This window comes from Poecile atricapillus, chromosome 2 (genome assembly GCF_030490865.1).
Source record: "Poecile atricapillus isolate bPoeAtr1 chromosome 2, bPoeAtr1.hap1, whole genome shotgun sequence".
Taxonomy (NCBI): domain Eukaryota; kingdom Metazoa; phylum Chordata; class Aves; order Passeriformes; family Paridae; genus Poecile; species Poecile atricapillus.
The window spans coordinates 117,537,032-117,564,506 of NC_081250.1; the positions used below are offsets into that span (position 1 = coordinate 117,537,032).

Consider the following 27,475-nt stretch of genomic DNA (forward strand, 5'->3'; position numbering starts at 1 on the left):
TGCTCTTTATGTGCTAGGACTGTCTTCTAGACATATCAGAGTTTTAACAAGGACTATATTTAAAAGACTTAAATTCTCTCATTTTTAACAGCCACAGTCTTCCTTCACTATTTAATCTCATCTCTGGAAAAGGAACATCTCTGCAAAAGCATTATTTTCTGAAATATTAAAAAAAAGTTTAAAATTGGAAGCTATAAGGGGAGATGACTGAAGAGTTTGGGGTTTTTTTTGTTTGTTTTTCATGGTCAAGTTATTAAATTCAGAACTACCCAACCTGACTGACTGATTAACATCAAGGTCTTGCTGCCCCTGGCAAGAAGCAGGGACATCTGTTTTGTGCCCTAAGCAGCTGTACAGCAGCAGAGGCACTTCCAGGACACAGAATCTCAACAGAAAAAACACCTACTTCAATGATGTGCTCACGAGGCATCAGAACACGTACTGAAAGAGATCCCTGTTAACACACACAAACTCCTCTGGTAGCACTTGACTTCAGTAATCAACTGGACAAAGTGACAGGACAGAACTACCCTGTTCCATATGATCCATTTAAGCAGAAATTCAATGATTAAGCTACACATCTTCAAGGTTAACAGTGAGCAAACAAACATGAACAGACAGATGCTTACAACTAAAACATTTAAGATAAACTATCCAGCCGGATTTAAACTTGAAGGACAAATATGTGCTGAATATTTCACAAAGTGAAAATTCATTCTCCCTTTTTCCAAGTTTTTAATTTATTCATTTTTTGTCCACTGCCTACTGCCCTGAGTGAAACATTTAAAACTTACTTTTTTACGTAGTTTTTCTGCAGCATCTAGTTCAGCTTTAATGGTCTTATCAAACTTGTTTAAGAGCTTTGGCTTCTTCTTCTTTTTAGCTGGAAGATTTAACAAACACACAGTTCATTACTTTTTTCATATTTCAATTGTCTGGAGTAACACTTAGCTAGGGAGTGTGCTGGCAAAGTGCATAATTTTCAAGTAAGGCAGTTTCAAATTACACTGAAAAGAAACTGATTTGTTAGTTATTAGAATCAAAAATTCCTATATGAAAAAGCAATCTTCAGACATTCAAATTGAGTAACTTGGCAGTTAAGTTTAGAATAAAGCATTTTTTGTCACATGACAGTAAAGGACTTTTTTTTTTTTTGTCCCAAGTGGTTCGACTGATGTGGAAGAGCAAAGGGAACTGTTATTTTTCCACATTTATGGTATGATGAAAACCATGATCATCAGGGCATACTAGTAATTTCCAAAAAGTGTGACTAAATATGTCTGCTTTGTCTAGAGCAATTATTGAGGTTGCCTCTGGACCACTGTGTGCAGTTCTGGGCTCCTCAGGACAAGAGAGATATGGAGCTCCAGGAGTGAGTCCAGTGGAGGGCAATAAAGATGATCAAGGGAGCATCTCTCTTATGAAAAAAGCCTGAGGGGGCTGGGCCTATTCAGCCTCAAGAAGAGACGACTGAGAGGGGACCTCATTAATGCGTATAAATATCTTAAGAGTAGGTGATGAGGATGGAGCCAGGCTCTTCTCGGTGCTGCCAAGCAATAGGACAAGAGGAAACAGGCAGAAACTAATGCATGGGAAGTTCCACCTGAACATGAGGAAGAACTTTTTTACTGTGCAGTTCACCAAGCATTGGAACAGACTGCCCAGAGATATTGTAGATTCTCCCTCACTGGAGATATTCAAGAACTGTGTGCACACAATCCTGTACCATGTGCCATAGGACGATCCTGCTTGAGCAGGAAGGTTGGACCAGATGATCCACTGTGGTCTCTTCAAACCTTATCCATTTTGTGGTTAGATGAATTCATAGAAATCAGTTACTCAGGTTAGGAGGGATCCAAAAAATTAAGTACTTGGCTTTCCTGATTAATTAAACACTGAAATGTTGGGTTAAGACTCATTTAAGTGATTAAGTTTCTACAGCTTAGTAAGCTGTAGAACAGCAGTAGAGCAGCAGCAGTATGTAGCAAATCAGCCTTGAAATAAATTGTGTAAAGTAAACTGCATTTGAAGCAAATTTAAGTAACTAGTGTCAATTTAAACAGCTATTTACCTCATAGTAGCTTATTCTAAATGTCTACCTGGTTACATCAAGTATACTAGTTATTAAATATACTAGTTATTAAAAAAGTGGAAGTACTCTACTGAAAGGATATGACAACTGGTTTCTTCTACATTTTCTACAGCTTAACTCTGCATTTGCACTTCATTAGAAAAAAAGATTCCACCTTTTCTTACACAAGTAGAGGAAATACATATTGTCTGATAGAACTACTCATTAAGTATATCTGTAATTAGTAGCACATCTTTTTTGCTTTAATTATGCATTACTGCTTTTTCCGCCTCTAAGGAAAGTGGGTCATTAATAGCAGAAAAAGAAGTAAAATTACTATTTTCCTTGTAGAAGTTTAAATAGGGAATGTTGTATCTGGTATGTGTAAAGTTTAAATCAAACATCCTACAGTTTAACATCATCTACTGCAATGCTGTAGCAAGTATTGTAGCAAGCAATATAACAAATTATAGTAACTATCCACATTTTATTCTGCTTCCCAAGCCCTCAGGTGCACTGTTCAGGAATGACAAAATCCTCCAAATGCTACTGGAAGCTGTGCTCATGATTCATTAAATGACACTGTCTCTCTGAGACTCTGATCCTACACGGAGTTTTAGGGAGACAAATCATGTGGTCTGTGTTAAACCTTAGAGAAAGACCAATGCCTTGGACAACGCTAAACCAATATTACGTCCATCCAGTCATTAGAGGATCTCATAAGTCTGAATATCTGTATAGAATGAAAAAAACACCCTTGACTACTTTTGTTTCTTTCTGTGTAAGATTTTACTCTCCTTTTCAATGCTGAACTTAGACAGCTCTGTGTGGAGTTTTTCTTACACTACCTTTTTAAACTCTTCTGCAGTGCTGGTATGCACAATTGAAAAGATGCCATTGTTTTTCAGGAGCAGGAAGGGAACAGAATTTAAGCTATCCTACTAAATTCCATTTTTTTATTCACAAAGGTTGTATAAAGGTTTAAATGTAAAAAAAGTATAAATAAAAGGTACTAAAACAGCAATGTACTAGTATTATATGTCTGTTGATTGCTCTTATAATAGTAGGGACTGTAACTTTTCAAAGCATTAGATACAAGGAGAGGAAAAAAAAACAAAACTAAAATGCCTGACATTGAGGAGTTTACTCCTTTTTCAGGATACACTCACAACTAGCATAACTTAATATGTTGGATTTGCTTCCCTAAGCAGTTCCAAGTTTTTTATTGTAACTGATTTGAAATTAAGCATTTATACTGAAGCACACAGTAATACTCTTAAAGAATGTAGTTATCATGAACTGCACTGACTAAAGAGAAGCATGGCATTTTTCTTAGTAATATAGATGTTTTTAATGCCTTTTGTTTATTCCCCATAAATGATGTAGGAGAAATGTTTTCCAACCTGTCACTGACCTCAGTCTTACTCTGTCTTACTTTAGTATCTTCCATTTCATAGGAAAGCAATGTCTTTACTGCCTTTTCATGCATTTAATGATAATAATGGTTAAGGAGCACAGCTCTGGCTCTCTTCCAGGTGTTCACACCCCTTGAATCCAGTAAAATTCACAGAAACAGCTGTGTGAGAATCCCTCCACCCCAAACCTTCAGTCCACAGTGACTGACAGGTGTGGTGAGAAGTTCTTCATATAATGTCATTGGGCCTGAAAAGAACAGCCCATAACATGCAAAATATATGTTGGATTTTGCATATGGGGTTTTTTTTTTTCATTTTAAAAAATATGCCAGCTCAGTTTTTCAAGAAACCATTGCTATTTCTAAGGCCTGGCTTGCTTAACAGCAGGAGTGGAAGAACCCAGAAACAACCCAAGGAACCAATGAAAGCAAGTGGCCTTGAGGATTTTTTCATTCATTTTGCTCTTTGCTGCCATGTGAAACTGTCCTTTGCTGTTAGCAAGAAAACTGAGGCATGTCAGTTCTTCTGGGTATCTGTACCTCAGTATCTGGGGAGCTTCCAATGGGATATCACCACCAAACATTTGGTTTAGTTTCTGTTCTCTAAGTAGCATAAACTACAACTAAAATGTTAATTCTCAGTTCTTACAGCATGAAGAAACATCTTTATATAAGGTTAGCCAGCTATGCAGGAACTGTATTTCAGTGAGACAGGACAGCTATTTGTCAGCTTTTTAGCTTTCAGCATTCATGGAAAGACAGAGTCATTTGGTCCTTTTCAAACTCAGTAAGCATATCAACAGTGAGGTTCCTTTGAGGCAAAGGAAAGAAGCTTTCCCACCCACCAAGAAACTCCCATTGCCCGTGGGACACTCTCTGCAGTTCATTTAAGTTTACAAGGAGATGAGAAACAGCTCAGAAAAAAAAGTAAATAGAAAAAGTAAGTTAAAATCCTACAAGCCTGTGGCACAAAGATACAATATCTTTCATATCCAGCTAGGGTGATGTGTTGGAAGAACCTATTTGCTACCCTCCATTATAAAAAAAAAAAAGTATTATCTTCCTATTTTCGGTACAATTATATATCAGCTCTAGACCAGCATGAGATCAATATAAAAAGCTGGAAAGGAGCTGTTAACATAAATATTATTCATGTGCTAGGCACCAATATAACACAGTAAACAGCATATAACGAGCAGTCATTTTCATCTCCCGTTCTATTCCTATGTTAAAGGATTCACCAGGGAGCTTTCAGTGTAACCATCAAGCATTCCTCTATATTAACCAGATAGCCTGCTATCTCCCTGCAGGGGTATTTTAATAAATTATCCATTGCCTCCTTCTAGAGCAATAATCCTTTAGCAGATGTGACCCAATATATTAAATTCAATGATACAAAGAAGTTAACTTATCTGTTTTCAGAGGAAAATACAGGTAATTTTTCTTCAATGACAAATTTCACCATGACACTGAAGTCATGCATGATCACACATGGTTTTACATTTGGTCTGTAGTCCAAATCAGGTTGAGCATTAAAATGGTAATAATCCTTTTACGTATCATTCTGTGGGCTTTCAAGAATACTACTGAGGATTTTCAATAATAGCTTTGGATGTAAGAATAAGCATTCTATCTAGGACTGCTGTCATAGGATTCCTGAAGACTTCCTTAGAGAAAACAGTTTCCACTGAAAAAGCAGCAAGCTAGGAAGAAGTCCTATATAAAACTCTATGCTAGTTCTTGTCCTGGAGAATAAACAATTACCAGTGATGACAAGAAATCTCATATCTCACTTACCAAGATACAGAATTTTAAAAAAATAGAAATAGCAATGTATTACAATGTATTACATTAATGTACAGTAAACTTAATAGCCTGTCATATCATCCAATGAAATTTGATTAAATATTTCATATAAATGTATTGGCATATGAAAACTAAAATACCAGGCATGTTTTAGTTTTATGTTAAAAAGCACCTTGTCATCACCAAAAGCAGTGACCGTCTTACTTCTACAAGGGACAGAGAAATTATTTTTGAATGATAACAAACACACTGCTAGATACTCTTCTGACCACAAGAGAATCACAACAAAATTAAGGAAAAGTAACTAGACTATTAAGCATAATTGAATCACTCTTGAAGATTGGTTAAAAAATATTTTGCCTTTATTTGGGGTGGAGAGGGGAGCAACAATAAGCAAGAACAAAGGGTAAAAAGGCAGTAATAAAGAGTTTGCCATGAGAAGACAGGTACACACTACTCTGTAAAACAGCTACAGATATGAAAATAATAAATTATTTTCTGTATCATCACAGGATAAGAGAAGGCTTAAAATGGCAATAACAAAAAATTTGTCTTGAACATCTGGGAGTACTATCTCTGAGCAAGCACAGTAGAACAGGTTGCTGAGGGCAGTTGTGGAATTCTAATTACTGAAAATTTGCAATAACAAGATGTGTGAGCATCTGCCAAGAACAATGCACACAGCTGATAAGGCTTTCAGTCAACTAAAGAGACAAAGTAAGCTTGAGGGTCCCACTTAGTCATATGTTGTACAATTTCTGTAATATACTATTATATGTCAATGTGCTTTAGTGCCAACACTGTAATTATGCAGGTAACTTCCACTCTCTCACTTGACAACCAAAGAAACTCCCACATAAACTCACTGTGCCAGTCATCACAGTAGCTGAGATTCCTCCTATTCCTCCCTCCCATGCCAGCAATAGAATATTGAAGCTTCAAATCTTTTCCCAATGCAAAATTTCACTTCAGTGCTATAATTTAAAAAAAGTCATAAGTGATTAAAAACACTGTCTTGTGACAGAAAGCAATCTCAATTACCACTGCTCTTATTAGCTTTTTCTGTAAAAATAAAATACTAATAACATTCAAAAAATCAAGTTTGTAAATCTTCATCTGAAGCAGAACTTTTTACCTTAAATAACCGTCCAAACAGCATCAGAAAAGTAATTTTGCAAACCGTTGATTTATTCACAGAATTATATTTCTTGATAGCTTCTAATGTGAAAAGCTGCCTGAAGATATAATAATCAAGGACTTAAAACTTTAAAGAATTTCTAGACAAATGTCCTCACATGTTCAAATATCTGTAAATTCCTGTGTAACGGAGCAGAACCCAAGGGTGGAAATCAGTATAAAACACCAAGCAGACAATTATGTTAAGGCAGTTGCATGGATAACAAGGAAAACAAAAAGAGAAAACTAGTACATGGCCAAAAAATTGATTACGTATGACCCCAAAACAATAGAGAAAAACTCATAGAAATGTCACAAATAACTAGTAATACCACTTCTATAATGGAGTAAATGAATCCTCTCTAGCCTCCAGAGAAGTGGGAATGGTTGTGTGTGTGAAACCTCTCAATTTCACATTTTCATCTGAAATGTAACACCATCATCCAAACTAAGGAAAAGCTTCTCCGAAAAGAAAAAACACTGATGACCTGTCTGATTAAGTATCAGCCTGGTACATCAAAACAGTTAACATCATTAGCCAGAATTGCACAAAAATATTGAATACTATCATGATTATCTTTCACAATTAACACTTTTTTTACCCTAGAGAGATGCCATGCACTTGGCATTTTAACAGATAGCAAATTTGAGTGGCTGAAGGTATTTTCTACACTGTAAAGGCTTCAACTTCTTGTTTCCTGAAAAGATAATTTAAAAAGTTGGGGTATTTTTACCACAAGACATAGCATGAACCATTTTGTCATTGCTGACATATTCTGAGTCTCTGATCAAAGGATACATGTACAGTTTTCATCCTGAGCAAATTAAATAGAAGATGACATCATGCTGCTATTAACACTTCCAGAACAATTAGTGTTCATATCTAAAAAACAGTATGCACTTCCATAGACTTAAGACAAATCTCCTCTCACTCCTGTGTCTTGTAAATTATTGGGAGCAGATATTTTCCAGTTCTGTGGTTTTATTCTGACCCAACAGATATGCAAGGAAGGACACCACAAACAGAGAGCTTGGCAGCTGATGTGCAACCATGGCCAGAAGGAAATCTAAACTAGGACTACCTCAGGCAGTTTTCCACTTGCTGCCCTTTTCTCCTCTTCCCTCTTGCTCTCAGTACTAATGATTCCCTTCCTAAGCCTTCTGCTTGCTTTCTTATGTTTGGAGCCTAGAAAAATTGGTGGGGTGGGAGGACAGGCTTACCTGCAGTGCTGGAGCTGACATTTTGAACCTGGTCTGTACACCAAGAGCAATGACTGACAGCCTGGATGGTCTGACTTGGAGTTTTGGGGGGAAGGTTGCCTTCCGCACAGGATAAAGAGTCTGGCTTCAGTTTTTGGAAACTAATGCTGTAAGATTTACAGTCAATTGGGCTTGCTCTGTGATTATGAGAGTCCTTATTACATATTAGCATAAGTATTTCTCGTTAAACTTGTCTTTAATGAAATTTCTAGTTCCTCAGAAACGGCAAGACAGTAACATTGCAATCTCTCTGTGGACTGGGGGGAGGAAACATGAGGATGGAAAGTCACTACTCCCTATCTAACAAACCTTCTTGTAAATGTGGTTTGGTTCTTGTAATTTGATTTTTTTATTCACTTATTGATTCATTCATATTGTCATTATAATGTCAAGGGAGCATTCCTGGTGCCTTCCTTGATCATACAGCTGCTATTCCTCACATGCAAAACAGAGAGGAGTTAGGAACCCGGTTTTAATTACTTTATAAGGTATAAGTGATTCAAGATAAAGGCTGGTCTTTACAGCCACCTTGAGGACACGTGGCCCTCAGTTTCTGTTTTGAAAAGTACACTGGAACAATCCTGCTCCACCGACTGTATGTTGTGCTTACCACTTGGCAGAAAATTAAATTACCTCAGTGCAGGGGTTGGACAAAATGGCCTTTCAAGGTCCTTTCCAACCCAAACTGTTCTATAATTTTATGATTTGGGTCTTAAATAAAGTTTTAATAGAAGTTATAATTATTTAATTGTAGAGGCTATAACTATATAGTTATGTCTCCTTATGTTATGCCATCTCTAAAGCTAATCTGAAATAAAAACCCCTTCATGTGATGCAGTCTTGTAAGTCACTTGCAGCAAAGGCTCCTCCTATCAGTTCTCTGTCTTAAACTTTGAAAAACTAAGGAAGCAATTTCCAGGGGAGCATCATAGGCTTTGTTTTATAAACACCCTCCTATCCCTGCTGTGATACAAATTCAATAATAATGCTCTTGGCAACTTGCGAATGGCAACTTCTGAGGGTGGGACAATGACAAGTAGATACTGATATCATGGTCTGTAGTGGTTTTCCAACTAATTTCACAACCTCTTGTTTTACTAATTCCCTTCGCCATCCACCACCAGTCTTCCCTGTTCAAAGTTTCAATTATGTTCTGAAGAACATGCACATATATTAGTAGACTTTTACTTGGAATTCAAAATTCGCTCAAGTAATTGTCCTCCCTCCTGATACTAGCCCCATATCATTACCCAAATTAGTTTTGGAAATTGCGCTGCCTCTCAGTGGGCACTTGAATGAGAATGTGATGATGAAAAACTGACATTGTCCTGTTGTTTGGGAAGCTCATTAGGTGAGATACAGAGAGTGTAAGTTGTCTACTTGTTTTATGGGCTTCTATAGATGATAACTTAGAAGGTATAAAATCAAGTAAACTTCATCTAGACAATTTAAAGCAAGGAGCACTACAATAATTAAAAGATCTTTCTAAACTGTATTGGTAGGACAAACAAAACCACTATAATCAACTTATCTAGGGAAGTAATCAGACAATAAAAACTGAGGCATTTTAGGGACTAATAAAGCTGGAATCTAATGACTATAATAAATCTTTAGCTGCAGCTATTCCAGAACAATTTCCCTTGCAGTAAAAAGTATTCTACAGGGCTTTTCATATGAAATTATTGTTGGTTGGTTAGATGTTGATCATAAGGAATAACAGCAGAATAATTTTGGTTTTTCATGTATTCACCTCTCTTTCACCATTAAGACTTTTGGCTTCACTCAAAGCCTGGATTCAAGCAATCCTTTGACAAAACCAGAAAGAAATTTCTGCATTGACTTTCTATTCAGAAATACACTGTAATATTCTAATGTCCTATATATTTAGTTCAGAATGGCATTATATAGCAGTTTTGGACTTTGACAACTACATTTCTGTGTTGATCATTCTGTACATAGATCACAGATCATTCTCACACACAGTTTAGAAATTTAATTGTGGCCTGTATCAATTTTACAGATCAATAGGTACTATGTGTACTCTTATAAATAGAGCTTGCAAGGGTGGAACTCAGTCCACCTAACTTGAGGAGACAACACTGGAGGTGAGCTAACCATGCAAGCTCTTTCTCCAGACAACAGAGCTCTGGTGAAGGTTCCCAATGGAATTTAGGGGATAACTGAACCTACTCTGCACCAAATCCCTGCATTTAGTCAGAAGAACAGCACTTTACCTTCCTCAGATTAGATCTCTACTAATATCACAGTGGAACCCAACATATCTTCAACGGTAAATACTTAGAGTAAATAGTGGTGAATGCTGACCTGTTATCAAAATGATACCAGGTGGCAGGGCCACTTGTGGAATGACATTGTCCTAAGCCTGCCTTTTGTGTACTTCTCTCCCTAATACCGTGCAACTGAGTTTTCGAGCCAAACAGCACTCATTTTTACTTTAAAGCCAAGCTTTATCAGTTTTGAAAAGGGAAAATAATTACTTCTTATTATAACACCTATGCTGAAGTTCACTGTATGAAGCAAACATGTTCATGGTGAGAATTATTTTTTCAGTTTTTATATCTGTTCACCAATGTAAATGAATATTTAATATATATCCAATAGAAGTAGAAAAACTAGGCTTCTTACTTAAAAATTTTTTTTTTTTGTCTATGTGATGAAAAACAACTAAAACCACCTCAGATGGAAAGACACCTTATGGATGTGGCATGTATGTCTGCAATATGCACTGCACTATTTGTGAAACCCTTTTAAGAATTATTACTTAGATTCACCTGGAATACCCATCCCATTTCAATTACTTGTTTAAATATAAAGTCTGATGACATTCTTGTGGGGAAGATGAAGAATACAACTCAAATATGTTAGAAACAAGTTTATTTTCATTTTTGTTTCTTTAGAGGACTTTCCAGAGGGGGATTTTGTTAATATCAAAGAATTTTCAGTAAGACTTAATAAACTTGATGAAATACCGTTGAATACTGAAATTTACATAATTATTAGGACACCTTGCTAACCTAGTACTATGAAGGCTACCACAGTAAAAAATAATCATGTTGTAAGAGCTACTCAAAGTTCTAAATACTTTCTGCACAGAAGGCTCTTTGGAACTTGTATGTCCAAGTACCACAAAACAAATGCAGGCTTCCACATCAGAATGTACTCTCAGAATCAGAAGCAAACCCTAAACCCAAACCAAACACGGAGTTTCAAACTCCCAACTCCTTAAGTTTTCTACATATACCAGTTACAGTATAGTATATTTTATAATTCAACTCTCATCAATTTATTGCTGCATGTTATGGTAATTTAAAATAAACCACATCAATAGTACTTTATACCACTTCCTGTGACTAGGACATCTTTAGCTATCCACTTTTATTGAAAGTGGAAACTTGAAAGCTCAAACTATGAAAAAAGTTCAACAAAATTCAACTTGTATGAAAATCACACAAGCAGTGTAGCTACAAAGTAAGTTAATTTAAAAAGCTGCAGTTGTTTTTCCTGGTAGGATGAAAAATCCTATCAATTTAACCTGGAAAACAAAACTATCCCTTTTTCTACCTTATAGAAATCCTGTAATCTGCAGTGACATTTATTTAATTGCTGTTTAGAAAGAAACAAAACCACAAAGCACAAAAAAGGAAAGTAGCTCCACTTTGTCATACTTTCATGGCCAAAAGCTCTTGTACAGGTTTCGATGAGTAACGTTGCATAATAGTAAGTTTCTTACACAAGGTGGCATTTGTCTCTCTGACTGCTTTTTACCCATACTAGATGGCTCTTGTATGTCATTTTATTATACTGTTCTAACAGGTCAGTAAAAGTAGCACATAATGGTGAGTTTTTTCCTACTATCAAATATGTTAATCCATTGCAGTAAGATACACCCTGCCAATAAGTGGAAATGTAGGCAAAATTGCCAAGCTTTCCAAGACATTTTGGTTGTTTTTTTTTTTACTTTTTATATGTAATGCTTACATGTGACATATTTAGTACTTAAATAAAATGTTTGAAGTTTGCCAGTCCTAGAAACTTATATTTAAAATACCAATATACAAAACAAAACCAAATAAACCATACCAAAATATTGGAAAAGCAGCACTCCTAAGTACTCAAGTATAAAATAACAGCCAGACAGAAAATGGAAACAGAATGAAAAAGGAGTAGAGCTAGTGAATCCCTTGGCACAGGCCCTGAGGTTTCTGGGTTTTGTCAGCAACCAGCCATAACCCCAGTGAAGGAGGTTTTGCAAGCTTTGTGCAGTGACAGGGAACACATGGGGCCAGAACAAGTATCATTGTAGGGAGAGCAGCTTCACAGTGCTTTTCAGCAAAATCTCACTTCTTTTCCCTCTACTCTGTATCTGCACCTTCCTACCTAACATAAGACAGACTAGGCAATCATGCTGTTGACAAGGACTGATTTGCATGTCACCTGTCTCTTCACACTTAGCACAGCTGCCAGCGCTGAACCCAGTTCCAGGGGCCAAGTAGCCCACGTTGCCTCTTGCCCTCAGATGCAGAAGGAACTTGGTGGAACTCCAACCTCCAGAATACTAAACTAGGAGTATGACACTGAACATTTTAGTCCTAAATAGCAGGAGTTGTCACAACCATCCCATGACTCAGTGCAATGCTACAGGCTTGGGGCAGAGTGGCTGGAAAGCTGTCCTTGGGAAAAGCAGCCAGGGGGGCTGGTCAACAGCTGGCTGAAACAAGAGTCACCCTGTGCCCAGGTGGCATCCTGCAAGTATCAGCAGTGGTGTGGCCAGCAGGAGCAAGGCAGTGACTGTCCCCCTGTACTCAGCACTTGAGAGGCTGCACCCAAATCCTGGGGTCAGTTTTGTGCCCCACTACAAGATAGACATTGGGGTGGTGAAGCATGTCCAGGGAAGAGCAAAGGAGCTGGGGAAGGGTCTGGAGCACAAATCTGATGAGGCAGCTGGGAGTGTTTAGCCTGCAGAAAAGGAGGCTTAGGAGGGACCTTATTGCTCTCTACAGTGCCCTGAAAGGAGGTTGCAGTGAGGTGCGGGTTGGTCTCTTTCCCCAGGTAACAGGGGATGGAACAAGAGGCCATGGCCTCAAGCTGCTCTTGGACAGGTTGGACATTAGGAAAATTTTTTTCACTGAAAGGGTTGCCAGGCTGTCTTGGTGGTATTTAAAAGATGTGTGACTTAGGGACATGGCTCAATACTAGGTTATGAGTTGGACTTGATGACCTTAAAGGTCTTTTCTAATCTAAATAATTCCAATTCAATTATTCAACCATTCCATTCTGTGACCAGGTAAGATTGATTGGTGTACACTGATGTATGCCAGCCTTGGAAACAACTAAGTGTTTATCTGTAAAAGTACATGCTCTCTGGACGTTTATTCAACTGCGGTTTATCTACATCAGATGTACAGGAGTGAAGCTTCACTACGCTTAATTTGATGTAAATCAATCTTCCCAGAAAGCATGGTTTTGAATTTCCAAACAAAATGTTACTTTCAGACTTACCTTTTTCTGTTTTGTCTTGTTCAGTTTCTTTTTCACTTTTCCCTAGAACATTAAAAATATAATTTTATTGAAACAAATTTATTATGTTAACATTTTACAGTAAGAAAGAGATACAAGAAAATTACAATTTATACTCAAAACATAATTGAGTCAACTGGACTTTCTGTTTAATTTTTATTTTTTAAAATAACCAAAGATTATTTTCTGAACTATACAGTTACCTAAAAGGTCTCTTTCCATGCAGATGCTTCAAATATTACAATATTGCTTCCATCACAAAACATTTCACAGAATTTCTCCTCTAGATATTAATATATTTTGTTGATATACACTTAAAATGTATAATTTTACATAAATATAAAAATATATAAATATAAAATGTATAATTATGCAAGCTACTTTGCAAGAAAGAAAATCTGTTCACTAACTAGAATCTATTGGAAACACTATCTTAATGCATACATTTGGTTAAAATGTGAAAAACACAATCAGTTGGGAACTTCAGTCTCATTTTTAGAAGTGACTTGGGCACCTGGAAGCTTTTGTCTTTTTGTCTTTTTTTAAAATAATGTAACAGGTGTTTTGCAAACATCTGACTGCAGAGGTAGATGTTAAGTAAGCATTAAGATGGTCTGTAGCAAAGGCAAAGTAAATCCTGGACAAAAATAATTTATGTGGATTTCATGAAGGTGGCAGATACATAAAGATCTTTTTCCCACCCCTAAACACTTTTTGATCCTGCCCTACTCTATAACATACAGAGCATCTTGCCTCACAATTCTAACAATGTAATTCTGTTTCCAATTCAATTTTTTTCCAAATAAGCTTCCAATATTTTCTCCTAAGAAACTTAGAGAACACTAAACAGCAAGGTCTGTTGTCTTTTTAGCTAGTCACTGTCCTCCTTAACATGTACTGTTTAATTTTGACGTATTCTTATATACAAAAAACCATTTTCTTTAATTTCCAAGTAATTTAGAGACACCTTGTCTGAATACTCAGTCTTCACGTTTTTTTAAACTGACTGCTCAGAAGCATTATAGTGTGAATATGTCATTTAAAAATGCAGGAAAATACTGCAGTCTTTCATGAAGAAACTGGATTATGCACACAGATGAAACCAAATTTTTTAACACTCTAATTTCACCCTTTACTACTGGCTGACAACTGCCATTCCGGAATGTATGGACACTATAACTCTAATTTATATTCAGTACAAGGCAGAATGAGCATTAACTTGATTATATGGTGAATTAAATAAATATGATCACACTGAAAGTCATTCACCTCTTCAATTAAATCATGAGATCTAGACTGTCAATTAAATTGTAAGAAATGACAAAAGATCTATAGAGTCAATTGCATACTAGGGACAATTATTACTGTAGCAGTATATTAATGAAAGCATTGTGCAGTACTTTCTAAAACCCTGGCTTCTGTATTTTTTTTGCACATACCACACAATCAATAAAATGGCCGTATGTCATCCAAAACGCTCCATTAAAAGGAGCAATGATTCAGCCCCAGATTAAATAATAGTTTAGTTTTACAGTTTTCACACAAACCAGTTTATATATATTCATATTTCTATTTTTACCACCTCCCATTACCATAATACATCATGCTAGTCAGCCCCCATTTTCCATGTATCCTCTCTTCTATCAGCAACACTTGAGATTCTCACCTGGCCTCTCCTCTCTACTCCATTCTAGGTCACATCTTGGATATTCATGTTACTTCTGCAGCTTCTTTGCCATCACAGGAAGAACAACATATGACGACCTCACTCTAAAGCCTGCTCTTATCTCCCATTTATTGTCTGGCTTCACATTTCTGTATTCCTGAGACTCCTGCAACGTATAACCTACAGCTCTCTACATCTATTTATGTACTAGAATCAGTTCTCCAAACTCTCAGACTATTTTCAGCCTGTATTCTGCTAAATTAGTTGCCATTCACTTCACCAAAGCTTCTCCAATGATCTTTCAATACTCCCACTTCTCCTTCTAGGTAGCTGATTTTGAAATTCATCACAACTTGATCTTGTTAGCTCTGAAGCTAAGAATTCACACTTGGCTAAGAATTCACTTCAGCATCATATTCAGCACATATTGCTTTGTTCCTTTCACACTGATCCCTAGCATATTTCAATGGTGCAAAAGGTTTTAATTACGCTATTTCTGACAAAGGCCTAAAAATGTGTTCTCTCAAAGACAGGGACGTGATAATATGATAATAAATCTTGAGACTACTTTTTCATCAACTAAAACCAAGTGTAGCTCAAGCAAACAAAAAAACAAATCTTTGTTCTTCAAACCACTCCCATCCTTTACTCAATATCTTCATTTCCAGCAAAATAATTGAAGATGAAAATCACTGACAAAACAGCTTTATCTAATCTCTATAGGCTAGGACTGCTATCACTATATAATGAATGCACCAGGGATTCTCAAGAAGATTTCTACCAGGAAGAATAAATTTATTTTTCATATTACAATACAACTAAATGTTTGATGGCATATGAGAATGACACAACTCACAATTAAAAATGTGTTTCAGACCTTGCAGACTTTACATGAATCTCAATCAACACTATAAATGCACAATACAACTTATTTACAGATACATAATTTCTAAAACACATAAAATTACAAACGATGTTCAGTAAAATCATTACATTTTTAGTATCCTTCCTATATCAGATCTTAGCCATTTTCTTTACTTCTTAGAAAGAAGTGTCATGATATGGTACCTTTTCAATCACAGAGAATGTTAGAAAGTCACTTAAATTGTAGTAAATTGGCAGTATTAAAACACAACTTTAGTATTCTACTCCTTGCTTACTGGTATTTCTTCCTGTGATTTCCAAAAAAAGCAACAAAACAATTGAATCCAAGATTTCATAGATTCACTGACATATAACAAGAAGCTATGTAGCAATGTGAAAATATAAAGAAAATGTAATCTTTTTCTTAAACTACTATTCAGCAATACCAGATCATTAAAGCTATGGAGGTGTTTGAAAACTGAAAAGGCCAAGGGAGATTTTTGCTTTCACAGAAGTTCACAGACCTTACTAGATTCCTTATTTAAACTATGTACCACAACCATATTCTGTATGCTAAGCAGATATATCACTTTCCCCAGACATTTGTGTTTGTTAAGAAGTGCTGTCTCATCCATTATAAATTACAAACAGAAATTATGTTTCTTGAAAAAATTCAGGCCTAACTGGTTGCAGAATCTTAATACTCCAAAAGGACAATCACAACACAATTATAGAAGACACAGACCTTAGCGTACTGCCCATTTCCTTCACGTAACAGCAGCCAGAGATTATTTTACTTGCTGCTTCCTCCTTATAAACAATACTTTCAAATATATTTCTAATGCTCAAATTCACAATTAAAAAAATAATATTAATTATTGGCCAAGTCAAATATTTATCCCTACAGCTAATATCTAATACATTTGGGAATAAATAATGACACTAGAAAGACAAAGATATTCTTCTGTGTTTTATTGCAGCCAAACATTAAAATGGATTAAATATACATATTTTTAATAGTCCACTTGACCTTGCTCAGCTTGGCATATTTTTGTAAACATGAAGCACGTAAAATCACATACCCAGTTACAAAATACTTAAAATTCAGTCACAGCATAATATACTCTCACAGTCCCAGAATTCTACAAATAGGCTGCCACTGTTATATAAAAAGTCCTCCATTCACCATTCTAAAATAATTCCCATGATTCCTCACAAAATATGGCTTTGTAAAAATTATTGCTCTGCAATTCACAATCACAGGTAATTTTACTAGAATATCCCATCCCAAAACACATCACAGTCTAAGAGTATTATTGCTTTCCTGAAAAATCTGAAGAAATCACTTTGGGACATCTGTATTTGTCGATCAGATGTAATACTCACATGGAGTCTTACTGACATCCCAAACACAAAAAAAGGGCAAGCATATATGATGCCCCTTTCACTACAAATATAAGCATCTAAAACCCTGACCTCAAAACAGTTTTGCAGAAATTGAAAGTCTCCCTGTAAACCAAACGGCAACCAACTGTTAGGGTTACCAAATTGATTTTTCTTTTTTTAAATTCATCTTTATTTCTCCTAAGCTCCTATAAAAGGCTTGGCAAATTCCTCAAATCACAGCAATTATTCCTGAGCCAAAAAGGAACACATGCAAAATATTAAAGACTAAAATATGTCTTCGTAATTGTGGAACAGCAGCACAGAACAGGTAGAAAGCACACCTGTTTTATTAAAATTCTAAATCACTCACAGTACCTAAATTTCAGATGTACCATTTTTAAGAGCATTCATAGCTGTAGGTCTTAAATTTTGACATCGTATTTTTCTTAAGGTTGAATTTCCAAAGCATTTTTTTAAAATAAAATTTGCAAATCAAGTGTTCATACAAATTTTACTTTTAAAATAATTTACTGAATATAAAGCTTATTAAAGCCAGCTCTGAGATCATTATATTGGTAGGCAAACCAAAATGGAATAATTTTAACGAATTAAACCTGATTCCAGCCAGTCTTGTTGCACTCTCCACTGACTCCCTGTCAGGCTAGCATCTAGTCTCTAGACATTTTTGCTTGAAAAATCAGATGAGCATAAATAAAAAGTGCTAATTCAGACATAAAGAGTTTTTGAAAACTATAATATTGTAATTTGGCCTTTCACTAGTATGAATTAAACACACATTTTATTCCTTGTTAGGGTATTTTAAAAATCACCTGAAATTCATGTAGTTAACTGTTGACATAACATCAGTGCAAAGACATATAAGTCAATCAGTCAAACTTCACAGCATAGTGTGTGCCTGATTAGTATTTTTTAATAAAATGCAATTTTATATTTATTTAATAAAATGCAAATGTATGCTATATCAGCAGTTATGAAATATTTCAAAATTCATAACATCGTATGTTTCATTTGACCAAACTGCTCTGTACATACTGTATGAATCCACAACAAAAGATATATATTAAAATCTGAAAAAAATGTACTTGCTGCTATGTTATAAATAGAATATTAACAATTGCTTGAACAGTACATGAAATGCAGCTCTAAGTTGTAACTCTGTCACAAACACAGAAGAAAAATAATGAATTCACTAAACTTGACCAAAGGAAAAAAATATCAGACAGGAATGTAAACTAAACATCCAAGTGTTAAAAATGCTTACTAAAATGACAGTTGGCTAAAACCCATTTACAACATCTTAGTGTTCGTTCCCCAAACCCTGAACTGCTTGGTAATTACATCATAAGGTCTATTACAACCATCTGCTCCCCTTTTGTAGCGTATGGTTAGGACTGGTCCTCCTGATGTAGGGACTTTTCTTTTGAAGCTTTAAGTATCTGAAAAAATAAGGGGAAATCTATATTAGAGGACCAACCAAAACACAACTTCCTCTAAAACAACAACAAAAAAATCTTAAACGCTAAAAAATGCAACTTTGTATCAGACTAGCTCATATGAAAAAGCTCTGACTTCTAAGAGCTACCTTAGTAAATCTACACAAAGTTGCTGTATAAGGTGGGAAACAAACTTCAAAATATTTTTCTAGGCAGCAAATTTTTTATTACCATATGGCACTTTATTTACTTTGTAAAGGATATCTAGGCCATGCCACAAATCCATTTAAACATTTAAGTTTTGTTTTTTTTGTGTTGGTTTGATTTTGGGTTTTATATATTGAAGTCAAAGACAACCAGAAAAGAGGAGCCAGGGAATGAGGAAGGGTCAAGGGTCTAAAGTGGAAACTTCTCTACACATAGGGGATTTCAGCAGTTGGTAAAATAAATGGAGAGTTATAAAAATGTCAAGGATACAAGGTGAAGGGGAAGGGTGGAACAACTTGTAGTTATTTTAAATCTAAACACATATGAGAGGGATCAAAATCCAAATACAGAGAGTAATGGTATTCCCTAAACCTGCAATGCCTCTCTAAAATATGTCCAAGTACCACTCTATCACAACCACTGCAATTTATGTGCCAGTGTAAAGCAGGATTAGCCAGAAAACCTGAATCAGTAATATTTCAAGCTAGTTTATCAAGCCATTAGTTTATAAAGTCCATTAGCTTATAAAAGTGCAGATTATAACTGCAGTTAAAGTATCCTATATCTGAAAAATACTGGCAATAATTTTGGAAGTAAACTCTGAGAACTGGAAAACAGTATTTACAGATACCTAAAGATGCACTTGACTAGAATGAACTTTACTGTGATATGACCTGAAGCCAGCAAAAAACTTTTGACTTGCACTCCAGCATATTCAAATCCCACACCCAGTGCCTTCCCTGGTAATGTGAGGATGTTCCTCACAGCTAAATTCAATCACTGAGCCATGTTCTGTTTTCTTTAAAAAAAAAAAACTAAGTTACTATGTTTTAGCTAAAAACCAAACAGCTGCTTCAAACCTGATACAAACTGGTGCCACCATGCTTCAAATGCAGTTGCATGAATTTAAACTATCTAAGAATAAGATATGCATAGTGACATTTTTGAATTTCTTTTAAACTGCCTGAAGTTATGTTTGTTATGCTTAAAGAACACAAAATATTAGCTTTGAACAAATGATGAAATAAAATCATGAACTAATAAGAAAGATTCCTGACAACAAAATCCTCCATCACAAAGAAAATATAAAAAAAAACCAAAAACCAGGAAACATGAATGTCATAATCTGAGAGGAAAATTTGAGAGAAATCTTGCCTTCAGACTGCAATATTCACATTAAAAAAAAAAAAAAAAAAAAAAAGACAGGTAAATATACTTAATAGCAGGAAGAATTAATAATTTAATAAATTTTTATTCATTAGCAGTAGTTTATGTCCTATGTTTCTTTTGTCAGTTTTCCAAGATGCTATTGGAATTTTACTTTATGTGCTGAAACAGTGAGATTTTTAGAAAAAGTTATAAATACTGGTTCTTCTGCCTTCAAATTGGTTTTCACATAACCACACAAATTATAAGGATTCTTAAGTTAGTGCAGTGCTCAGATCTTGTGCTGATCAAATTATTTTCATTTTTCACTTCCTAAACTAAGGATCATGAACATCTAATAATTACTTGTGTCTTTAATAACTGTCTTTAAAACACATTTTGATTGATTCTCTCACTTTTTCCCTATGAAGGGAAGAAGAAAATAATTAATTCCTTCTAGTGCTGCTGCTATTATGTGTTTCCAAAAGCTAAGCCAGGATAGATGTCAAGGTAATTTTGTGATTTAAATGGTGTGTTGCACTTATTTTGAAAACAAGTACAGGTAAAAAAAGAATAAATCTAAAAGATTTATTCAGAAATACATACAATTTCAAAGTAGAACAAGATAGTTCTCATTCTAGCAGTGTTTGAAAATAGCAACTTAGTATCACAATATAACAAAAGAAGAGTGGATAACTAGGTTCAATTCCACGGTCTTATTTGCCAATAGATCTGCAGTTATCTGCAAAAAATCCACTTGGCACTGGTGACTCAAATCCTGTGTTCAGTTTTGGGCCCCTCACTGCAAGGACACTGAGCTGCTGGTGCATGTCCAGAGAACAGAGCTGGGGCTGGAGTACAAGTCTCATAAGAGCAGCTGCAGGAGTTGGGATTGTTTAGCCTGGAGTCAAGGAGGCTCAGGAGGAACCTTACTGCTCTCCATAAGTATCTGAAAGGAGGCTGTAGCCAGGTGAGGGTCAGTCTCTTCTGCCAAGCAGTTTGAGAAAGCAGCACTGAGTTGCACCAGGAGAGGTTTAGATTGGGTGTGAGAAAAAATTTCTTCCCCGAAAGGGTGGTCAAGCACTGGAACAGGCTACCCAAGGAAGAGGTGGAGTCCCCAGCCTGGAGGTATTTGAAAAATGTGTAGATACAACACTTGGGGACATGGTTTAGTGGCGGACGTGCCAGTGTTAGTGCTATAGCTGGACTTGACTTTAAGGGTCTTTTCCAATCTAAAAGATGCTATGATTCAAAATGGCATATTTTGAAATCCATCAATCCATCGCTGCTATATAAAACACCTAAGATTTTTCTTTTTTCTTTTTTTTCTTTGGTCAAGGTAGAAAAAATAATTTACAGCTGCAAGATTTAGCCATAAATTGCAACGCAAAAACTGATAGAAATACGGTGCAATACCCCAAGATTCCAAGTTGGCACTTCTATTCTGAATTTAATTTTAAAATAGCATCTGTAAGTCAAGAAATCATCTCATTATCCTCAACTGACATTGTGTGGTGGAATTATCTACTCTTGAAATTTTGTAATAGTTCTGTCAGGGCCTTTTTGTTATTTTAACTTTAAACAGTAACCTTTTCTGAGAGGAAACATCTTTTCCTCTTCTCCCTTTCCAACTTAATGCATAACAGAGTGAAGACTACCTTTGCTGAACTTCTTGCCCATGCTGTCAAAGATAACTACTGTTTGTTCCTACACTGATTATAAGCTTTGGTTAAGAATATTTCATATTCATTATGAAACAAAACACTTTCAGATAATGCATCTATTAGTTAATAGGTAATGCTTCAAACTTTTCAACACACCACATGGCTGTTGTGATAAACAGGCTGGAAAGACCCCGCAGACAACACCGTTATGCACCAAAATGAGCATTTCAAACCTCCTCAGCTAAGGTTCTGCATACAAACTCAAACATGAACTAAACTATGCCTCCAATCTGTCCTGGACAACCACAAAAGGCCTACTGCGTTTTCTTAATTTCTCTGGCTAGTTTTGGCATGACTAAGAACCAAATGTAAATACCGTAAGGAAAAAAAACAAACCAACAACTCAGAGCCCTCTGGGCATTAAATCTTGCAAGAGCTTCTGCATAGTACAAAGATTAACTAACCCAGAAAGGGGGTCAGGCTAATCAGCACAAAACAAAAATACAGCTGTTCAAGGTCTTAAATTGCAGCTTCTCTGATGTACTGCCCTGAGATATAACTCTGTGATCCACTCCACGCAATCAGTTTGGTACAACAAACAAACTAGCAAATTCTAATACTTAACTCCAAGAAATGTAACAATATGCAGTTCTTTAATTTAGAAGCCACTTAACTATGCTAAAAATGGTTTTGGTAAAATTCATGTCTGCTACTGTCAGGCAACAGATGGAAGAACTGCAAGTGCTCTTGTTCTTAAAATCAGTTATGCCAAGAAAAATGTGATGGCATAACAAAACAGTCCCTGTTTTCAGATCACTGCCCAAAGAATCTGCCACAGTCAGATTCCAATAGATACAACTGACACACAGAGAAGTAACACTATCATTGTCCATGACATTTGCTCTGGAGAGGAAGTACACACATATTGAAACCTGAAATTGTTGTATTTCCCTTTCAAAGGTATTTAGCTCTATCTGAAATCATTAAAAAATAAGTTTTAAATTAAAACCACTCAGTTTATTAGTAATGCTTTCATATAACCCCGTAACTACCATTGACATTTATCAAGTACAACAGAAAATATATTGCTTCTAAACCAAGAAGCAACTTTGACAATAATTATATCCCTTCACAAAGTAATTTGATTACTCATTTCAGTGTAGCTATAGCTTCATTTTTAAGGAAAAAAAAAACAAGCACCCAGGACTGACTTACCTACTTGAACATCATTTGAATAATCTTCAGCTTTAACAGGTTTTTCTGTAAATAAAAAATATAAATATAATTCAAATTGGACTGCTGCCCAAAAATCTACAAAAAGTGTCTTTTTTTTTTTTTTCCACTTACATTCCAAGCAGTGACCTATTAAGACTGCTCTGTAATACTGCTTTTTCAGAAGTGGGATGCAAATTTTCTCAGCTGAATCTTTCCAAGAGAAAGATCCATACCTAAGTAGGCCAGTGAGTATATTGTAGGATCACACAGTTTCAAAAATGATACTTCAAACTTCTCCAACTATACTATCCAAAGCACATGTCCCAGTTTCACATGCTACTACAACATGGGCTTAGAAAACATCTATATATACCTATTATGTTTCCAACTGTAACTGTGAAATACTTGACTTCAAAATTCAACTCCTTGTATTTCTATATATATGTTTAAATTAGCTATGTCACACATCACCTAGTGCTACTACTGCAGCCTGAAGTCTGTACACATGCTTGGAAGGAGTCAGGCTCACCAGAAAGAAACTTCACAGTAGCTAATAGGAAGAACTGAAGAAGGGAAATACATTCTCTGATTTGGGAAGCGCCCATAAAGAGCTCAAAGCATAGGGGACATTCCACTTCATTCCTTAACATACCCTCTTTCCTGAGTATGCACTTCTGACTGACTAGTGGAACACAGATCATGGAAAAGAAATTTTCAGTTCCATCATATAACCAAATGCAGTCAATTTTTATCAATCTAAGTTTTTCTGAACTGGGAGCACTCTCAACTTTTAAAACTGAAGAGTGCTTTCTAAGACATTAAATATGTCATTAAGAAGCCCAAAAACACAGATATATTTGTCCTTGAAAGAAAACAGCTTCAGAAAAAATCATGAATGTATTTTTATTGCAGCATAGAATTCTATTCCATAATATTTATAATTTCCAACTATTAATTTTTTTAAATAGCAGACGCATGGAAAACCCAATATACGAACCTGATTCCTCTGGTTCAATGATCACATCATCTTCTGTTTGCTTACTTTCTACTCCTAGATAGAAAAGAAATATTGAAAATTATTCACATTACATTCATAATTTTGTTTTTCTTTTCAGCAGCCACACAATTGAATTAGTATCAAAAACAAAAAGGAAAACTTAAATTATAAACTAACAAGTTTGGTTAACTGAAGAGTAGGAAAAAGGGTACTAAATGCATTTCACATCCAAAAGTTTAGTTACCAAAAGTAGGACTTCTACTGCACACACCAAAAGGATTTTAGCTACAATTGTTGTTCGAGTGAAACAATGTATGTTATCCCTTTTATTCATACAAGAATGCATTTTTCAAATAGAAAACCTAAATAAATACAGTATCCAATCCTACCACATAGTGCTCAGGCTAAACTGCTTAGATCACTTTGCTCTAGCTGACTTAGTCAACATCATGTTTGAGAAAAACTTCTTTAACAAAATTTTTAACTTCTTAGAGCAGATTTTTAAATTACATTTAATACATTACTCATTTAAAATTCTCCAAGAACAATACAGCAAACAAAAATTTACAATGTACCCTTTCTGAGTAGCAATGTGGGAAATTACCCAGAACTCCAATTTGAGCAATGGAATAAGCACTTCATAAGAACGTCATGAAGTTCAACAAGGCCAGGCACCAGGGTCAGGGAAACCTCCAATAGCAACAAACATTGTGGAAGAAGGGATTGAGAACATCCCTGTGGAGCATGAGGTTGATATTGTGGTGGATAAAACACTGGACATGGGCCAAAAGTGTGCACTCCCAGCCCAGAAGGCCAACTGCATCCGTGGCTGCATCTAAAGAGAAGCCTCTCATCAGACCCCCCATGGAGTGCTGCATCCAGCTCCAGAGTTTTTAGAACAAGACAAACATAAACCTGTTAGAACAGGTTCAGATGAGGTCCATGAAGGTGATCAGAGGGCTGGAGCACCTCTCCTAGGAAGGCAGGCTGACAGACTGGGGCTGTTCAGCCTGGACAAAAGAAGACTCCAGTGAGACTTTATTGCAGCCTTTCAATAAGGGATCTTGTAAAAACTGATAGAGACTTTATTTACTCATGTCTGTAGCAACAGGACAATGGATTTTAAAATGAAAGAGAGGAGATAGAGATTGGAAAGAAACTTTATGATGAGTGTGGTTAGACATTGAAACAGGTTGCCCAGAGCAGTAGTGTTCCATCCCTGGAAGTGCTTGAAGTCAGGCTAGACAGAGCTTTGAGCAAGCTAAGAAAAAGATGTCCCTATATATGGCAGGATGATTGAACTAGATGATCTTTAATATCCCTCCTAACCCAAACTGTTCAATGATTCTATTATCTGCTGTGTTTTTCCTTTGTTTTTTAATTACATTAATAAATATAAATGGAAGAAAAAAGGTTTTACAAACTATAAAATTTCATACCTGACAGGTCTTTAGCAACATCAAAATCTTCATTAATTTCCCCTATAAGTATAAAAAGGAAAAAGTGTATAATCAGCTTGCTTTTTATTTTAAAACATCTGTTTTACAAGTGTATATATACCTGGCCCTGTGGCTTCATTCACCCACTTTGGAAGGTCCTCAACAACTAAGAAAACATTCAGTTCAGACCAATAATGAAATCAAGCCCTCAAGTGATGGAACTTACACACCACACAGAAGAACACAGCTAGCACATAGACATGTTTACCTGCTATTAACAGACACTTAGAAGATTTCCAGGGGAAAAAAATACATCTTAAATATTCTTTCCTGTTCCACTAAATAGTTCTTCTATTCATCAGCTAGTTATTTCAAAATTGTACCTTTTCAACAATTGCTGTTTGGATTATTACACAATAACTGAAATGTTAAAACCACTTCTTAATCTTTCTATATACATTCAAGTACTCCCACTTTCATCTTTTGCAGCATCAACTCTATCTGCTAGACACAGTGAAAACCAACCTAAAAACATGCATACCTATGAACTTTAAAAGTCCTTTTATTTGGATAAACATGTAATTAATCTGTGAGTCATACTTTCCTTCTTGAAGCACAAAGAAATTCTACAACTTAAATTATGGATTCTACAGAAAAAATTATTTTGTTTTGTTTACTCTTAATATAGCACTTTTTAAATTGTGCTCTTGAGATTATGATAGCAAAGGTGACAAAACACATACTTACAATTTAATTATACTAGAGAACTTCCTGACTTCCTTCTAAACTAAATGATTGTGGCTTTTTTCAGTCAGCTGCCTGAGATGACTCTCAAAAGAGCTGGCATTTCAAGACAACAAAGCATACAGAACCCAGAGAGAATACTGCAAAGAGTTTGTAATTGCTCCTACTAATTAGACAAATGCACCAGAAAGAAGTCTGCATCAAAGCAGAGGTAGAACTGACAGCCTGTACATTTTGAATGATCTTACACATTGGTTGCAAGCTTATGAGCAGAACACACTACTAGAAGCAGTGTCTGTGATGAGCTACTGTGGTTCAGCTGTCCATCAAAAGCCTCAGACACTCCACTGTGTCACCTGAGACCTTAAAGAAGACTCCTCAAGGGTGGCATACTAGAACAAAGTTTCTCAGTTAAAAATCTAACTTCATAACAATACAGACTGTAATGAACCTTTGCCATAACTGGCAATGTCAGTTGGCAATGACTGAAGGTTACACAGATTATGTCCTTCACTATATATAAACAGCAAGATTAAGCTTATTATCTTTATACTGATTTGCCTAAAATATTTTTTATGGATATATATAGAGGTATATACCTGCTTCTTGAGCCTCAGTCTGCTTTTCATGTTTTGGTTCTGAAAGGAAAGAAAAATAAGGTTCTTGGGTGGTTGATATGCACGACGTATTCTAAAGATTTGGTTAAGCATAAAGTTAATTTCTTTAATGACAAAAGCAAAGGCCTTTAAAAATAACTTCCCCTAGTCTGGGGGCCTGTATCAATCTATCTATCTATCTGTCTATCTATGAATCCTTTCTGGAGCTTATAGTAGAAATTCTATATTAAAAAAAACCAACAAACCATATGTGTATATATTGCTGAAATTTCAAGACTTTCTACCACACAGATGGAGTGTTGAAAACAATGACAACAAATCTTTCCTACTGTACAGTTGTTATAATTCTCCTACTTTCTTAATCTTTGCACAGTCAGTCTAATTTTTGCAATTTGAAAGAAATAGGTCAAGAATATTAATTATTTCATTTTAGATAATGTCTGAAAATAGACAAAATGCTATCCATTGTCTGAATTTTCAATATGCACTTACTGTGAACTTCAGACTAAAAAAGTTCAAAGTTCATTCAGTGTTTTGGATAATTTCATTATCTAACAGGTACTAATCCTCATCTGAAAAAGATTATTTACATAACATTAAGAAACAAAATCCAAAACAACCACCTTGATATTATTGTTGCATCATTTAAGATATTGTTCTATCTTATATACTAATGGTTGTGTGGCTCTCCCCACACTCCTACAAAGAAGAATTCTTATAGAGTATCCTTAAAAAAACATCCAGAACTCTTTATTTCTAATGAAAATCTCAAACTGGCTTTCTTTCTCTCCTTTCATGGCTACACACTGTA

At 35.5% G+C, this 27,475-nt stretch overlaps 1 protein-coding gene across 8 annotated transcripts in view; it reads right to left on the minus strand.

Annotated features, from left to right (window-relative positions):
• Positions 1 to 27,475, minus strand: part of ASPH (aspartate beta-hydroxylase) — a 120,443-nt gene that overhangs the window by 45,037 nt on the left and 47,931 nt on the right. For 6 of the 8 annotated variants that reach the window (XM_058833813.1, XM_058833807.1, XM_058833812.1 and 3 more), the window contains 6 exons: positions 26,647 to 26,685; positions 25,304 to 25,345; positions 23,865 to 23,918; positions 22,868 to 22,912; positions 13,248 to 13,289; positions 795 to 883 (listed from right to left, as the gene is read on the minus strand). In XM_058833813.1, the coding sequence (XP_058689796.1) occupies positions 795 to 883; positions 13,248 to 13,289; positions 22,868 to 22,912; positions 23,865 to 23,918; positions 25,304 to 25,345; positions 26,647 to 26,685 (311 nt within the window). The remainder of the gene's footprint in view (positions 1 to 794; positions 884 to 13,247; positions 13,290 to 22,867; positions 22,913 to 23,864; positions 23,919 to 25,303; positions 25,346 to 26,646; positions 26,686 to 27,475) is intronic. The other 2 variants (XM_058833809.1, XM_058833811.1) reach the window with 2 other exon arrangements.